This window comes from Maylandia zebra, linkage group LG23 (assembly GCF_041146795.1).
Source record: "Maylandia zebra isolate NMK-2024a linkage group LG23, Mzebra_GT3a, whole genome shotgun sequence".
NCBI lineage: Eukaryota > Metazoa > Chordata > Actinopteri > Cichliformes > Cichlidae > Maylandia > Maylandia zebra.
In genome coordinates, this window is record NC_135188.1 from 25,117,269 (window position 1) to 25,135,119 (window position 17,851).

General features: G+C 41.2%; 1 protein-coding gene across 14 annotated transcripts in view; it reads right to left on the bottom strand.

Moving 5' to 3' along the window:
- The window catches only part of inpp4ab (inositol polyphosphate-4-phosphatase type I Ab), a 77,724-nt gene that overhangs the window by 1,578 nt on the left and 58,295 nt on the right, over positions 1-17,851 (bottom strand). For 8 of the 14 annotated variants that reach the window (XM_076880653.1, XM_076880652.1, XM_076880657.1 and 5 more), the window contains 5 exons: positions 17,547-17,746; positions 17,374-17,471; positions 17,152-17,264; positions 16,824-16,978; positions 805-10,390 (listed from right to left, as the gene is read on the bottom strand). In XM_076880653.1, coding sequence (XP_076736768.1) covers positions 10,210-10,390; positions 16,824-16,978; positions 17,152-17,264; positions 17,374-17,471; positions 17,547-17,746 — 747 coding nt within the window. In that variant the 3' untranslated portion in view covers positions 805-10,209. Of the gene's footprint in view, positions 1-804; positions 10,391-16,823; positions 16,979-17,151; positions 17,265-17,373; positions 17,472-17,546; positions 17,747-17,851 lie in introns of those variants that run through there. The other 6 variants (XM_076880660.1, XM_076880661.1, XM_076880662.1 and 3 more) reach the window with 1 other exon arrangement.

Consider the following 17,851-nt stretch of genomic DNA (forward strand, 5'->3'; position numbering starts at 1 on the left):
GTTAGTGACAAAAAAAAGCACATTAGGGTTCAAGGGTTAAAAAAAAATGTATTTTTTATTATATAAATAAATAAATAAATAAAAAAAGCCTATGGATTATTTCACAATAGCAATTCCTGCTTATGACCAGCAAAGGTCAGTAAGTTTACACTCTTTCAAATTTACTCTAGAAAGGCTCAGGTGAAGCAGTCATATTTTAAAGCAGGCACGGTGGAACTCCAGGCCTCAAGGGCCGGTGTCCTGCAGGTTTTAGATATCACCCTAGGTCAACCCATCTGAATCAAATGATTAGTTTGTTACCAGCCCTCTGGAGAACTTCAAGACATGTTGAGGAGGTCATTTAGCCATTTGAATCAGCTGTTTTGGATGAAGGACACATCTAAAACCTGCAGGACACCGGCCCTTCAGGCCTGGAGTTCCCCCACGCCTTAAAGATCTCTGGTTTGAGACCAGGAGGAGAGACACTCATCCTCAGGGGGGTCACAAGCCAGTCACCACTAAGGCAGCAGCCCAAAACATGTTTCTTAACCTGATAAACAGCATGACTGCTGCCGAATTAAAAAAAAACAAAATCCATTCATAGACACAACAAATGCACATTATGACACATGGATTGACCAACACATGAATAAATAGATAAACGACCTCCAAATTGTCTGCTACCAGCTGGATAATCACATTTGTCTCTTTATTCAGAGCACAGCTGAAGCATGTTCAAGGATAGCCAGGTAGAACCTGACACGTTAAAGCAGGTTAGAATAAGATGAGAGTGCAAAACTTTAAAGACTATAAAATATCACACGGTTTACATTCTGCAGGTGGATGCAGGAAGCATTTATTTGAGCAGGAAAAGGGGAGGTTTTCTGGGGTTCGCGATACTCAGCGAGATAAAAAGCCTTTGGACGTGAACAAGAACAGAAAATCTGGTACCATGATTTCCTGCTGTTTGCTAACTTAAACAACAAGAGAGCCACAAAACCAGTGCAAGTCCGTCAAAACGAGGTTTGAAAACACCTGCAAACAGAGAAGCAATCAAATCCACAGCTAACAGTCACAACACAACAAAATACATATAAATATGCATATTACAGGGAACTCAACAACAGTCATGTTCAGCTGTGACCAAGAGTAATGACAGCGTGACAGTTATGGCACAAGCATTATAATAATCAATATATACACACTCTACTTTGGAATAACCGCAGACTATATATATATATGTATACATATAGCAGACAACAATATGATAAATAAAGCATTTTGGCAATACAGGCATTTAAATATAGTTTATCTACAGCAGTACAAATATATTTTCTGATATATCTGATTTCCTAAAAATAAATAAATAAATAAAGCAAAGGAAAAGGCAAACTGATGTTTTCTCTTCAGGTGGATAATATAACATTAGATTAATTTTGTAGGAAGCACTTTAGGGTAGTTACACCTGCAGGTATAGTGGGACTCAATGTTCAAAGTATCTGAAACCACTATCCCTCACTGGCATTTAGTCTTGATCAAACTTCCACAACTTTTTACCATTTCCCAATAATACTTACATTCCTACTGCTCAGCGATGATAAGTTTTGATATTATTTTATTTTTGAATAAATGCTAAGCTCACAGAGGTAGTTCAACAGATGATAAGAAAGCAATAACCTTAAAACTAATGCTAAAAACCTCAAAAGCGGCGTATAATCACTTAAATTGAGACAATTTGTAGTTGCATTGTTGCTGGATTTGAGCTAAAAAAAAAAAAGAAAAAAAAAGTTGACCCCACACTCACATTAGCATGCTAAGCTTCCGCCAGCAGATAGTTAGCTTTAGTTAGCTATATTGTTGATAAAAACAAAACAAAACATATTTTATATTAATTAAAGATTTTTAAAAAAAAGAGCTTTAAGGGTGCTGGTGGATTTTCAAAATACCTTTTGTAGCTTTTCACAAAGCCTTTTACCCAGCTTTATTTTTAGTCTTACTTTAAAACATTAAGCTAGCTTACAGCTAATAGACAAAATGGGTAAAAAGGAATAAAATACTAGCCTGGCTGAGTTCAAAAGAAACAAAATCCACCAACCAGCAGCTTTAAAGACTAAAGGCCCTTTCCTTTATGAGCAAAAAAGTTAGGACACAACATAAAATGTAAATAAAAACATATGATGACTTACAAATCTCATAAACTCCCATTTTCTTTACATAGGAAAAATATGTTTAAACTGAGAAAATGTACCATTATAGACGGGCAGAGTTTCTCAGAAGTAAATGGACTCTCCCAAAAGTCTAAAAGTTAGTTTCCTCAGTTTACAGATATTTATAGACTGCTAAAGCAGAGGGGATGCTGCACAGCAGTAAACACTGCCCTGTGTCATGTTGCTACCATCAAATTCAATTTAAGCTAATATTTTTATTTCTCAGTTTAAACTTTGTATGTTTTCTCTGTTGTACTGTGAATAAAATATCAATGTGAGATTTACAAATCATTGTATTCTGTCTATATTCACATTTTACACAGTATCCTAACTGTAATTACATTAACAATGTAAGATTGTTAAATATTTAAAGAATAAAAACAACTTTTAGTTTTATAAGATTAGCTAAATTAAGCTAACTAGCCGCTTTATTAAAAATGGTACCAATCGTCTCACTAACCTTCCAGGAAGTAAATCCCCAAATTTAATATTATTCTTTTAATATAAAGCACAAGACTGATATTTTACTGAAATTACTACACGTATACTGCATTTCCTGTGACACAAAACATTTCTCAATACAGGAAGGATCATTTTACTGTAGTATGTGACTGCTTAGAGGTCATCAGCATGGGTAAGCTCCCCAAAGGAAGCTATTTTAGTCTGATCCATTTCCATACTGGGTCGATCTTAATGAGGCAGAGCCTCTGAACTCTAGGGAGGCGACCGATGCTGATGGTTAGCTTTACAAGCAAAGATATTGATTTTTACATTACAGATTTCCAATATGTAAAACAATCTAAGTGCTTCTGGTTTCTAACACAGTTTCCACATACATTGTTAAAGAGGACCTACTATGCTTGTTTCCAGCTCTATGATTTTATTGGCGCACTGTATTAGAGTAGCTATGGATGGCTCACAGTTCAGATATACTTAATATTTCACAGAGGTCCCTCAGTTTATCTTCTGTCCCTAACTTTCTCTTTAAGGCTACAGTCACACAGGCCTAGAGACTGGTCAGCAACCCCTGACAGGTTTCAAAGGAAAATCATCTATTTCTTGACATATTTGATGAGGTTGCTGGCTATCATTGCATGAAGTCAGCTGCAACAAAATCCTCTCTGCGATTGCTTTGGTCTGTCCTCGTTCCGCGCTCAGTTATCCAGGTAAGAAAAGTCCAGACAGCTGACTCTGTTCATCTGGATGTAGCTTCCCAGTCTTCAACTAGCCACTGCAAGTTCAATGCCAACAGTTGTCATAATTTTGGTTGTGCTACAGTCTGTAACCTTATCCCTAGTGCAACTGTAGTTTTAAAACTGAAACCAACAACTTTTACTTTGAAGGCAAATTTTCTGAGTTTCTGGTTTGAATGAAACATGAAAAGTTACAATCTGCTCAGAACCAAAGCAATGACAAGGAGGTTTTCGGTAGGGCACCATATACTTTACAACCTAGCAACAACAAGCAACCCCCAGCAATCAATCACCAACTGGTTAGAGAATACACCCTTTCCCCTTCCAATTAGGGGGTAACTAGCCATCAGTATGACTGCATGAACAGGGTTAACAATCAATTTCCACTTGCGACTGCCGACAAGCACTCGCAGTTAGTTAGGGAACCCTAATTTTTCCCTAGTGAACTGTGGTTACCAGGCATTGGCAACTGTTCTCTAAGCCTGCATGATTGAGACCTAAGAGCACCCTCACCTGAAAGTCTACTTTCTTTGAATAGGCCAGTATCGGGAAGCCTGCTGAGGGGTAGCACTGAATGCTTTGCGAGCTGTACTGTTAGTGCCTACTAGACTATTTTCACCAAAGTTTTTCTCCTGTGTGAAAGTTTTTTAATAAGAATTCCATTTAATATGAATTTCCTGTCACAAAAGCCCTTTTTCCATTAGTACCTATTCGGTTCGTCTCAGCTCAAAACAGCACGACTTGCCTCAAATCGTTTTCCCCCCATTACAATCGAGTACCACCTACTTTACTTTATTTATATAGCACTTTTCACAGGATAAGAACCACAAAGGTGGACGTCGAGGCAACGATATACCTCCTGCTTGGTCTGTGGCTTTTTTCCAGACTCTGGGACCACAGCGTTGCTTTTTGAACCCATTTTCCTTGTTGCCGGGTTTTAAAAGTGGCAGTTTTGATTTTCCTGAGGGAGACGCTCTAATGACTCATGGAGTGACGTCACTGACGAGCCAATAGGTGGCATGCAGTCTGTTGATGTCACATTTTTAGATCGCCCTGGATCGCTTGGAACCCTGAGCGAGTAGGTGCTAAAAAACCCCCCCAAAAAAACCCAGTACCTGGTACCAGGTACTATCACCTAATGGAAAACCCAGTAAATAGTAGCGAGACGACACGAGTAGGCACTAATGGAAAAGGGGCTATATATATTTAAAACTATCCATCCATCCATCCATTCGCTTCCGCTTATCCTTTTCAGGGTCGCGGGGGGCGCTGGAGCCTATCCCAGCTGTCATAGGGCGAAAGGCGGGGTACACCCTGGACAGGTCGCCAGTCTGTCGCAGGGCCAACACACAGGGACAGACAACCATTCACACTCACATTCACTCGCACATTCACACCTAGTGGCAATTTGGATTATCCAATTAACCTATCCCCACAAGCTGCATGTCTTTGGACGGTGGGAGGAAGCCGGAGTACCCGGAGGGAACCCACGCAAACACGGGGAGAACATGCAAACTCCACACAGAAAGACCCCGGCCTGATGTTGGAATTGAACTCAGGACCTTCTTGCTGTGCGGCAACAGTGCTAACCACCATGCCACCGTGCTGCCGTGCACTAAATAAGAAAAAAAAAGCAAAGTAGGTCCCGTTTACTTCATTCTCAATATAACCAAAATATCATGGAAGCCATGGAGTTAGTAACTGGGAAATAAGGCTCTTCATAATAATACAATGATATAATTAACAGTGGGCATATCAAACATCAAAACAACATTCTTATAGGAAGCTCTATTAAAAGTGCATAAAGTTAGATAAAATCAAGAAGATGATTAACTGATGATCCAGTGGCTTAATTAGTTGGCATGTATTTTTATTATTTTAGCCATTTATTAAACATGAATGCCAAATATTTGCGTTTTTAATGGTAAATTTGCTATTTTAAAAATATGTTAGTAAGCAAATTATCTTTGGGTTCTGGACTGTTGGCAAGGTAAGACTAGAAACAACAGTTAATCAGCTAACAGAAATCATCACACTGGAATCTTTATTTGACACAAGAAACAAGAGGACAATGCCTGAAACAAGAGGGACACACACTGCATTGTGTATTGGTCCCTTGTTTCTAGGATGCATAAGCCAAAATGAATGCAGACATCCCATCTTTAATAGCCTAAACTCTTTGCATCTTAACACCTCACATTACTCATCAAACACTCTACTGTCTCTATAAAGCTCATGTAAACATATCGGCTGGTACAGATAAATGCTCTAAAGGGTTCACAAGCTGCAGCAATGCAAACACATTTCCCCTGAATATCCTACAATCATACATTCCAGTTACAAGCTGCATCCTGAAGTACGCAGAGATCAGTTCTGTCAGTCGGTGAGACAGAGCTGATCTCGACTGCATTGTCCTGAAAGCTGCAGAGCAGATGTGGGTCGAAATCGCTGACTTACTGCATCTATTTTGGCACACTGGGACCAATTAAAGTGTTTGAAGAGTGCCATCGCTGGCCAGTCTCAGCCTCTGGGCAGGTGAACACCAGGATGTGACGGTGTCTTATAAATGAACTGAACCCATAAATAACACTCAGCCAGACTGGAAAAACCTGAGTCCATGAAGAGATAAAAGAATGACAAAACAGCCACTCATGCCTAAACTTTAAACTTGAGAGGGTCACTTTAATGATAATGAGCAAATCCAGGCTACAGGACTTTTTTTTGTTTTGGCAGTAAAGACAGTAAAAGATAATTAAAAGTATTCTGGTTAATTATGGGTCATATTATTGCTGTGTAGTCTGACTTGAATTTTAACTGATCAAAGGGGTACAATTCAAAAGGTTGCTTTTAGTTAAATATGTGATTCTTTTAATAAATATTACTAGCATTAGGAGATAATACTGTGATGGCGATGACGGCGACATCCTGCCAGACGTACGAGCCAGGATTAATGAGGCCTGGATGAAGTGGCGTCAAGTCACTGGTGTCCTGTGCGACCGATGAATGCCCGACCACCTCAAGTCAAAGATCTACAAGAGTGTAGTGCGCCCTGTGGCCCTTTATGGATCAGAGTGTTGGCCAGCCACCGCAAAGCACGAACAGGCCCTTAACACAATGGAAATGCGGATGCTGCGATGGTGCCTGGGCCTGACACAATAGGACCACGTCACGAACATCGACATCCGGAAGCGGCTGGGTATTGCACCAATCACAGAGAAGATGCAAGGAGTGCAATTGCGATGGTATGGGCATGTGGTCAGAAGTGATTAAAACTCTGTGGCAAGAACAGCACTGCGACGGCGACCAAGGGGCAGACCAAAAAGGCGATAGATGGACCAAATTAAAGGCAACGTGAAGAATATCAGCGCCAACCTGAACGACGCCCTTGGCCGTGCCAAATGGAGGCGGCTTTGCAGAAAAGCAGACCCCGCAGAGTGGGAATAACGCTAGGAGGAAGAAAAAGAAGAGGAGCTAATACTGTGACTACCTGATAAATCAAAGTTTTTGCTCCATTTTTGGTTTCCACCAGCTCATGGGGGAAACAGCTGACACTAAAGAGCAGCAGGAGAAAAGTAAAACAGTAAAGCTGTGCAATGCAAATACAAAACACTGGACTCAAAGACAGTAAATTGTGCCACTAAAGTATAGGCCTGAACATACCTACATACCTACCTATGAAAGGCAGAAGAGGAAGTAGTTCCTTCCAATGTAGACAATCCGAATGATATAGTTTATTTCCACTGTGTTCCTGTTAATGATAAACTACAAATTTACCCTAAATTACTAAAATATCGATATTTTAATACGAGAATCGATTCTAGAACATAAATGACTGGTATCGGAGGAATCGATATTTCAGTATCGCCATCACTACTAAATGAGCATTTCGACATTGAATCTACTAAGCAGGGCAGCTTTAATTTTAATAAGGAATTAATTAAAGAGAAACTCAAAGTTTTTTTTAGTTTACATTAGTTGTAGTTATTTTTATTTTGCTAACTTTTACAGCAGACATTTATCATATTTAGACTTAAATTAAGACCAAATTAACTGCAAAGACATTTCCAGTGTATTGTTATTTATTTTAAGGCAGCTATGTGGTTGCATCATTTCAAGTAGTTTTCTTTTTCAAAAGTCTAGTTGTTCATTTTATTCCAGTTAACTAAATATTTTTTTCCACATCTATTTTTTAACACTGGTTTGAACGTAAAAAATAACAGCTTTCACATTGATGTTACTTATTTTGGCACACTCTACACTCAATATAAGACTGTTAGATTGTTCCGTCTACTAGCGACAATATTTCAGCTTTTATGATTTTATTTTTATTTTTGTGGGTGTGCTAGGAGTTCGAAATACTGCTTGTACTTGTGCCAATACGCATTTAGTCGACACAGTTCAGAGCAGTATTCCTGCTCAGTGAACTCCTCTTTTAAAACGGGTCACACATGTCACGGGGCTTTTTGTTTAAGGCTAAATGAATGTGAACAAGCATAGTTTTCATATCAGCAGCACAAGTGTTTAATGTCCATCAAGTAAACGGTCAGTTAATGGGTTCAGTTCATTTTTTCTGATTAAACAGGGCTATCAGGTGATTCCTAACACTACCTCACATAAACATTTCAATAGGCTGGATCTAAACAAAGACAGAGACAGACCCGGATCTGCTGGAAAGTGCAAAAGCTCAGGCAGAAGCAGGAAAATGCTTCCACCGTCTATAAAGAAGCAGGAAGACCAAAAGAAACAAAAACAAGCAAATGCTGCCTTAAAAATATATATCTAAGCAAGCGCGTACTTGCTTCATTTTGGCACGAGATAAAAGCTTTAGGTTCCTCCACATTAGCGTGTGGGGCAAGTGCAAAAGCACATGGAAGACAATGATAAACCAAATGTTCCAGAAAATGTTTTGATGATATAAGCTGTTTGCGCTGAGCTTAAATCATGAATAAAATAATCATCTGATTGCTACTGTGGGTCTTTCCTGAAAGCAAAGTTTAGATATCATCTGCTTATCCTTATACACATTATATACTCTTTACAATAAACTGTTACCTTCCACCAGTGAAGGGTAAGGCAGAGTACTAACTGACCATCACAAAGGAGCAAAATATGTCCATCAGAGGGCGTTATACACTAAGAAGTAATACACTCTCGTTAGGCAGTACTGGAAGTGGATAATCCTGTGAGTTACTAAAGGTAATATCTTAATGTCTTTTAATGGCTTTGTGTTATATGTTCGCACGGAGCCAGCCAAATTTTTTTTGAAAGTCCTCTTTTTGGCAAATACCGTCCATGCGGACAAAACTGAGCTTTTTCAGATACACTGAATCTGAAAATTGCAGCGTTAGTTTCTGTAAAGTCTTAGAAAAATGCATGTTTGGTTAAACCTCAGTAAAGAAAACAGAATTGGAGATTTAGGACATCGTAATGGTTAAAATTTAGTATTTCACATAAAAGCCCAAAAAAAGGATTAATCACGTGGCAGCGTTTTGGACTGTAGTGACAAGTGAATCGTGAGTTTAAAACAGCAGTGTCTGCTATCTTAATCCTGGACAAAAAAAAAAAAAAAAAAAAAAAAGAGAGAAGAGAAGGAAATAATCTGGGTAATTTCAGCGTGTACACGTGGACGAATATCATCCTAAAAAAAAAACACATGAATGGATTCATGTAGAATTCACATTCAGCAGGCTTAGTGTGAACATGGCATGTGGCCTCACGCTCAAATGTAGGCAACACAATTAATATATCAGGAGTGTCAAACAAGTGGGATAGAACTAGGCCAGTAAGACCTCAGGCGCACAGAACTAGAAACCAGTTGGTGAATCCCTGGCAACCACAGGTTGCTAGGGAAAAATGTGCATTACTGAATAGGTTGCCAAGTGGTTGCAAAGACGTACACGGTGCTGCGCTACAAACGTCACTGTTGTAGCTGCTACTGGATAGCCAGGAGTCACTCATATTTTGCAAGTGAGACAACTTGTCTGCAACTGCTTACTAAGCAGCAGTGAAACTGAAAGGTGTAAAACTTGTAATAGAGACAAAAAAAATGTCATCTGAACATTTCAAAAGGCCCACCAAAGTGGGTGCTGCACATTTTTCCATAACTATTGGTGGTTGACAGGCAGGGGTCGCTAGACCTGCAAGACTGAGGACGTCTTCTCGTTGTACTCTGTCCTTAACCTCCGGACACCCGAGCTCTCGTTAGGGATGCATTTTTAATTTTTCTTAGCGATTTACGATTAGCTGGACCTAATCTTAACTCCACTATTTCTTTGACAGCCCACCAGAATAAAGTAATCATTGTGTTTTTTTGAAAAGATAAACACTTTATTAAGAAGAATGAAGAGTAAATATGTTACCATATATCCCTGTATGATGATGCAGGGTCTCAGGAGTTCAAGATATCACAGAGAGTTTATCAGATTTATAAATCAGATCAATTCATTACATTAAGAACAATTTGGAGGTTTAGGGGAGTGGGAAGAGGTTAGCCTTCTGGTCCTGTTAGGATCATACAGGATTGGGTTAGTGGCCCACGAATAAGATGAGTTTGACACCCCTGAGCTATGACAGGTTTTTAATAGAAAAAAGAAAAAGATGTTTAAAGAATAGAAAAGAAAGAAAAAGCCCAAAGCGTGGCTGCTGATAAGTGGGACGTAAGTCGCGTACAGCCCTTAGTGAGGGTGGGACAGTGTGTGTGAGCTGATTACACCCCTCTCACAGGTCAGTGGCACAGTTTCAGAAACACCCCGGGGAGTCAGCGTGGAGAGTCCCCGCCCACCCTCGCAGTACGTTTGACATTTGGTCACTTCCAGCGTAGAGCTGCTCGCTCAGCTGCAGCGCAGTTTGGCCAGGAAGTAGGCCATGCTGAGGAAGATCCACACCACCAGGAGGTTGGGGCTGAGGGCCAGCAGGGGCAGGGAGTACATGAGGCTGGGGTCCAGCCGGAAGTCACGCACTGGCAGCAAGCCGCTCAGGTTCTTCTGGATCACCCCCTCCCTCGTGCCAATGCTGCCGAGCCACGGGGACGGGAAGAGGAAGAAGAGGAGAAGGAGGAGGAGGTGGTTGTGTGAAGCAGCAAACAAGGCAGGGGGAAGGAGGGAGGAAAAGAGGGGGAAATAAAGATAAGAAGAGGGACGGAGGAGGAAGGAGAAGAAATAAGGAGGAAATTGCAAGAAGGGAGGAGGAAAGGTGAAGGAGGAGGCCAAAATAAACAGATGGAGTGTGAGTGCACACAAGTGCGACGGCAAATTAACACGTGACCAAAAAAAAAAAAAAAAAAAATCAGAGTGACAGTGAAGAAGCCACATCCACAATGACCGGAGGCATTTTAGACCAAAATAAAAGCAATAATATCAAGGCGACGACAAATGGGCGGACGGAGTAGAAATCAACAACACAACAACCCCGCAAAAATGAGCCAATCACAGGAGCAAAACAGCAATCATGTAACGGGAAACAAGAGGAGGAGGAAACAGGAGGAGGAGAGAGAAAAGAGAGAAATTAAGAAAGGGAAAGAAGGTAAGAAAACACAGCAATGGCTCTCCATGTTTATATACTCTAAGACATGGGTGGAGGAAGGAGGGACAGATGGAGGGAAAAGACTGGAAAAAACACCCTTTTATTGAAGGAGTAAAGCTTAAAGGAAGAACTTCAGACTATAAATGATAAAGATGGCGTCCTATTAGAGGTAACATGCAATAAGGGTGTCTTATCCATTTACTTCATCCACTTTAAACCACTTAGTGCAGATAGCTGGGGATAAAAGAGGGAGTGAAGGGGGCCGATATCTCCAAGCATTGTTTAGCATGCTTCTGAGCTCCAACATAATAAAACAAATTCTAAAAATGATCGGATTTCATGCACGTCGGCTGGTGAGGAGGAGGAGAGGAAAAAGGGGAGAGGAAGAAAGGTGAAGAGACATCATATCATGCGAGTATCTGCAGGACTTTATTGTAGACAGGCGTGTTTCCATCTTTAACAGAAATATTCACAACAGGAAGTCACACAACCGTCGACAGAGAAAGTAACAAACACTTTCAGAGGCTTTTAAAGGAGAAACACTGACTGTCCTCCAGCAGGAAATCACATAAATATCAATAATGCTCCGTTCAGGAATACAAATTCCCAGCATCCCTCGTGTTTCCTGGGTTTTTTTGTAAATGAAAACATTTCTTTTAAAGGGGGCTGAGTGAGAGTGGTTAGAATTTTTAAGAAAAAAAACTTTAAGGTTAAAGATAAATGCGCCAAATAAATGGCAAAGAAATGTGGCTATTTCACAAGAAAATCACATGAACTAGTAAATTTACCAGAAAAAGTGGCAAATTAAAGAGTTAAATGTACATTTACAAGAAAAAGGGTCGCAAACAACATGCTTATTTCACAAGAAATTTAAATTACATTAACGGATACATTTAAGTGATAAATGTTGTAAATTTACCAAGATAAGTGGGAAATTTGAGAGAAAAGTGACAGATTTCCAAGAAAAGTTACAAACATATACAAGATAAATGTGGAAAATGAATAAAATGGCAAATTTCAGAGGAAAAAGTAGCAAATTTACCACAAAAAATGAATAATGTATGAGAAAACCTCTGTATCTGCGCCTCTGTTTTTCAACTCTAAAAGTTTGAGTTTCCACTCCTCTCACTCAGACCCTTTTTTGATTTATCTACTTCCTTTAATTTATTTAGTTTTTTTTTTTACCTTCAGTGACCCTAATTTGCTGTCATGAACAGAGAATGATTGTTTCCATAGTAACACTATCCATAGTAATACTTGAAATGTGCAATTCACTTGTATTTTTATTTTTTATTCCTATTTATTCTATTTATCCCCTTTGTATACTTTATTTATATTTGTCTCTGTATTTATATGTGTGTGTGTGTGTGTGTGTGTGTGTGTGTGTGTGTGTGTGTGTATATATATATATATATATATATATATATATATATATATATATATATATATATATATATATATATATATATATATATATATATATAACAATTCTGTAACTGTAACTTCGGTCGTTGCTGTGCTTTTTTTGGAAGTCGAATTTCCCAGAGGAACCCACCCGAGGGATTAATAAAGTTCTATCTTATCTTATCTTATCTTAACAATGTGGGGTGAATTCATCCAAAAAAAAAAATCTTAAGCAAATGAAGGAAAAGAAAAGCCTAGGTTTTTGACTTTATAAAGTATTGAATCAGCGTTAGTTTACAGTAGCATTTGCCACAAAGTCAAGCCCAATGTTTCTACAGGCTAATCTTCTTTTTAAGGCTCTTGTAGCCTACTTTTGCTTCTGCAAGGCGCTTTGCAACCCACCTCCACCCCATCTCTACCTTTATCTGGTGTTCCTGACTTCAACCCTGATCATTTTTATTTATTTATTTATTTTTTAAAAACACACAGAGGCAAACGAAGTCCAGTTCTTTTACACAGGCAGAAATTGTTTTTGGAAGCGATAAAATGAGGATGGGTGAAGGAACTCTATGGCAGGTGTTTTGGTTACACAAATAAAGGAAAGACAGTTGAGACAAGTAGACGGATATTCAAACTGATGTTTAGACAGACAAGACAAGAACACAGACCAACAAACACTCGACATAACCATTAAAAGGACTGAGTAGCAGTTGGGTAGCTCTCTTCTCCATGTAAGCGTCCTTCTTAGGTTTAAAAAGCATCAAAAGTTACTGATAAACTTTGAGAGGAATCTGCCGGTGAAGTGAGGTAACCAACTGAGTCTTAACTCATTCGAGCATCACCTTCGAGACCGCCTCTAGCTCGCCTCGTTATGCAGAGGAAGCAGGTGATGAGTTTTCAAACCACACATGGGCAAAACTGATTTTAGAGATTCAATAAAGTAAAACACTGAATCTGAGAAGCTGTGGATGTATTTCCCTAGAGCTGCGTAACATCAGCCATGTCTCCACATTTTAAAGTGGACATTTGTCCTTCTGAATTTTGAGAAAGTCAGAAATGTGCTTGTCTGTGGTTCCTGTTTGTAATATACATGTAGAGGGGGGTACTAACAAGCATCACTCAGGCACTTTGGCACAAAAGAAAACTTTGACATGCACTGATGTGTGGACGCAGAAGGAAATTATATATCTCTTTTCTCTTACAGACGTGTGCCAACAAGGACTGAAAAATTAAACTGACCAAGTACCTCAAACGTCTGCCTGAGGCTGACTTCAACAGCGAGTCAGTCACCATAGACTGCCATGCTAAAATGTCCATCATTACAGCAAAAATAAACATGTTGACAGCCTGGTTTCAGTCTCTTTAACCAACAACTGCATGCGGCTGAAACTGGCTGCTTTGACGTGCAGACTTCACCTCCACTAGTCTGAAATGGAGCCGCTGACAGTGTTTGTGCTGATGTTCTGACAGGACTCAACCAAATATTATGGAAGCTTGTTATCGCCCCTGAAAAAGCAATTTTCGTGAAATTTAAAAATATTTTTTTCCTCACAAGCCTGAGCTCCATGCAGCCATTTCTTACTGCATGACAGATTCAAGACAGAGGTCACGGAGGCAGCAGTCTGAGCAGAGACGTCTGGACTTTCTTCACCAGGACGCTCTAGGCTGCAGGTCGATGATCGATTTTGTAATCGTATCACCAGACCTGCGACCATATGTTCTGGACACTCGGGTAAAGAGAGGGGCTGAGCTGTCAACTGATCACCACTTGGTGGTGAGTTGGATCAGGTGGCGGGGGGAGGATGCTGGACAGACCCGGTGCACCTAAACGTGTAGTGAGGGTGTGCTGGGAATGCCTAGCAGAGGCCCCAGCCCGCGAGATCTTCAACGCACACCTCCGGCAGAGCTTCAACAGCATTCCGAGGGAGACTGGGGACATTGAGTCCGAATGGACCATGTTCAGCATCTCCATTGCCGAAGCTGCTGCATTGAGCTGTGGCCGCAAGGTGGTTGGTGCCTGTCGTGGTGGTAATTCCCGAACCAAATGGTGGACAACAGAGGTGAAGGGAGCCTTGTTGAGACTAGTAGTTAAACATATGCCATTTTATGACCAGTAGTCAATGTAGTAAATTAGGTTAACAGCTGTAGGCCATATATTATCCTTTAGTTCTGATGGTGTGCTATGTATGTAGTTTAGTCTTTATTATACTCTTGAATAAAAGAAACATAATCATTTTGTAGTTCATTAGATAAAGTGTGTATTACTCTGTATCCTTGATCAGCTGTGAATGTCTTACACTGTTTTCTTGAAATGTTTTATTGCTGAATCATGTGAAGAAGGCTGTAAGCAGGGGACTAGGTGTCTGGGCAGAAGAGATAAAACCACATTCCTTACCCCCCTTCCTACTTCACACAGAAAGACAGGGAGGCAAGGTCAGGAGCCAGGCTCGCTAAGAATTAGAAAAACATGTGAAGATGCAGCTTTTATGACAAGGAGGGGGGCTGTTACTAGCTATAAAAGTCTGTGAAAGTTGCTACCATTTTGAGACATGCTGTTGACCCTCTGCAGGCATCTCTCCCGTCCAGAATCAGTTAGATGTCGCCTTTCTCACAGTCGGGGCTGAAAGCCGACAGCTCGCTGATCCGGGTCCGCGCTTTGTGTTCACGCCCTTTATGCGCTGATTCTAAAGCTGTTAGTTTGATCTCTCTCCAAACAATATTGACCGAACCAGCAGCAAAAGAAGATCCAAACGCTTCACATAAACATCGTCATGAATTCACTCTTTTACTGTTTTGTTTCCATTGCGATGCGCAGCTCTCTCTCTCTCCCTCTCTCCCTCCCCCTCTCCCCCGCCCCCCTCTCTCTCTCTCGAACAGTTTCCCTTTCTTCATTATTCGCTTGCTTGTTACGCACAAGTCTACTGTTGCTTACAGGCTGTCGGCCGCTGTTTTTTTCCCTTTTACATTCTTCCGAAAAGAAAACCTCATTTCTGCTGTTCAATACTGAACAAATTGAAACTTTTTAAAATTATTCAAAATGCAAAATGCTTAGCCGTGTCTCTAATAAAACCGCTGTAACGTCAGAGGTAATGTTCATTAATTAATGGTTTTCTTTCGTTTTTGATGTACTGCAGAATATTTTTATAAAATCCCAGGCCAGGAAAATCACCTTCATGTTTTTCTGTGTTTTATCTTCAGCTACTTTGACACAAAGGCATCTGCTGTGATGCTCACACCTTGGATAAAGTCTTGCGAGTGTCAGCTTCCTTTTTATAGATACAAAAATATGTAAATGTACTGATCTGAATTATATTTCTGACTGTCAAAATTTCCCAGATTTAAATCGAATCGAATCGAATCGTGGATCGAATCGATTCGATTCGGGACCTTGTGAATCGGAATTGAATCGATTCTAGAAATCAGTGACGATACCCAGCCCTAGTTCCTGCCACAAGTGGAGGAGTTCAAGTATCTCGGGGTCTTGTTCGCGAGTGATGGGAGAAGGGAGCCGGAGATCGACAGACGGATTGGTGCAGCGGCCGCAGTAATGCGGACGCTGCACCGGTCCGTCATGGTGAAGAGGGAGCTGAGTGTAAAAGCGAAGCTCTCAATTTACCGGTCGATCTACGTCCCTACCCTCACCTATGGCCACGAGCTGTGGGTAGTGACCGAAAGAACGAGATCGCGGATACAAGCGGCAGAAATGAGCTTCCTCCGAAGGGTGGCTGGACTCTCCCTTAGAGACAGGGTGAGAAGCTCAGCCATCCGGGAGGGGCTCGGAGTAGAGCCGCTGCTGCTCCACATCGAAAGGAGCCAGCTGAGGTGGTTCGGGCATCTGACAAGGATGCCTCCTGTGTGAGGTGTTCCGGACATGTCCCACTGGGAGGAGGCCCCCGAACTGTACTTTCACATGACAGAGGTCATGGAGGCAGCAGTCTGAGCAGAGACGTCTGGACTTTCCTCACCCTGACCACGTCATCCACCTCATCCAGGAGGGGAAACTGAGTCGCTCCCAAGCCATCTGAGAGACATAATCCCTCCAGCAAATCCTGTAAGTGCCTCGGGGCCTCCTCCTGATAGGACATGCCTGGAATACCTCTCAAATGACCAAGTTCTCGACAAGAAATTTTGACTTGTATTACAAAATACTATCAAAAATATATTTAAAAAAAAAAATTTTTCAGTGTGAAAATAAGCCTCCATAAAATATATTATCTTCTAGTTTAAAAAAGAAAAAGTAAGACACTGCTCCCTTATTTCCCACAGCAGACGGATCCACATATTTGAAGTGGGACAGAAGTAACCACTAACACACCATTTAAACACCTACTGTATTCCCATTGGTTAAAACTACATGGAGAACAGTTAAAGTCAGATTACCAAGTAGCACACTGATGAACTCCTGATCTTTTCATCCCTGCACAGAAGTTATTTATTTAGTAAAAGTTGTCTTTTTTTTTGCCCAGGTGCGATTTGCAGCTGTGCATTTTTCCATTCGGCCACTGTGAGGGCATCCTACCTGCGCATGCAGTCGAGGGCCTGCGTGAAGACCTGCGGCGCCATGCCGTGCTCATGCTGCAGGATCAGGCACTGCTCCAGCGTGATGGACATGGCGGTGCGGTCTTTGGCGCTCTTGCAGCTGGTGAAGCGAACGCCGTTCAGCCGCCGGCAGATCTGAGATGGTGAGGCAAGCAGGGAGGAGAGGTGAGTCACCGCTGATGATTTCGTTTTTGACATCTTCAGAGAAAAGCAGCTGTAAAATTTATAATGCAGTAAAATCCTACTGGAGAATTAAAAGTTGCTAACAAAGCAGTCGGACATTCTGAGTAAAAGAGCGCAAATGTCACCTCCGCAGCCTGCCACAGGATGTCTACGTTCTTGTTTTTCCTGGCGTTGACATTCTGCCGGAGAAACCTGAGCAGTTCAGGAAGGCACGTCTGAGAGCGAGACCTCGGGAGGCCTGAAAGTAGATAAGAACAGAAAAAAGAAGGGTTAAAGCAGGAGTTGCGACACTAATGGTTTGTGGTGCAAGTTAGAAAGAAGGAAAAACGTGAAAACTGTGTACTCACAGTCCTCCGGCAGGACTTCTTTGAACTGCTCGTAGTACGAGTTCAGTCTGGAGAGACTCTCAGAGTTTATGTTCTCCTGCAGGGATGTGTCTCCAAACCTGAAAAACACACAAAACAATATTTTTTCCAATCTCAAACACCTGTGGTGGTAAATCCCGGACGTGCTCACTCACTTCTCGGCCAACGTCTGCTGCTCGTTGATTCCCACGTTGAAGTGCACCGGCTGCACCCGCAGCAGCATGCCGCTCTGGATCTCTCGGGGCAGGGCTTCGAACATGGGCCCCGGCAGCGGGATGCGGACATTGAAGCCATCCCGGTTACCTGTGATGATCGGCAGCATCTCGGGGGTGGAGGTGCCGGTTGCTTGGGTGACCTTAAAGGAGCAAAGGTACATGTATACGCAGCTTTAATACCTAGATGGAAATTGTGAACCAAGTGCCCCTGAAAAGCAAAATAAATACTCAATTAAAATTAACAG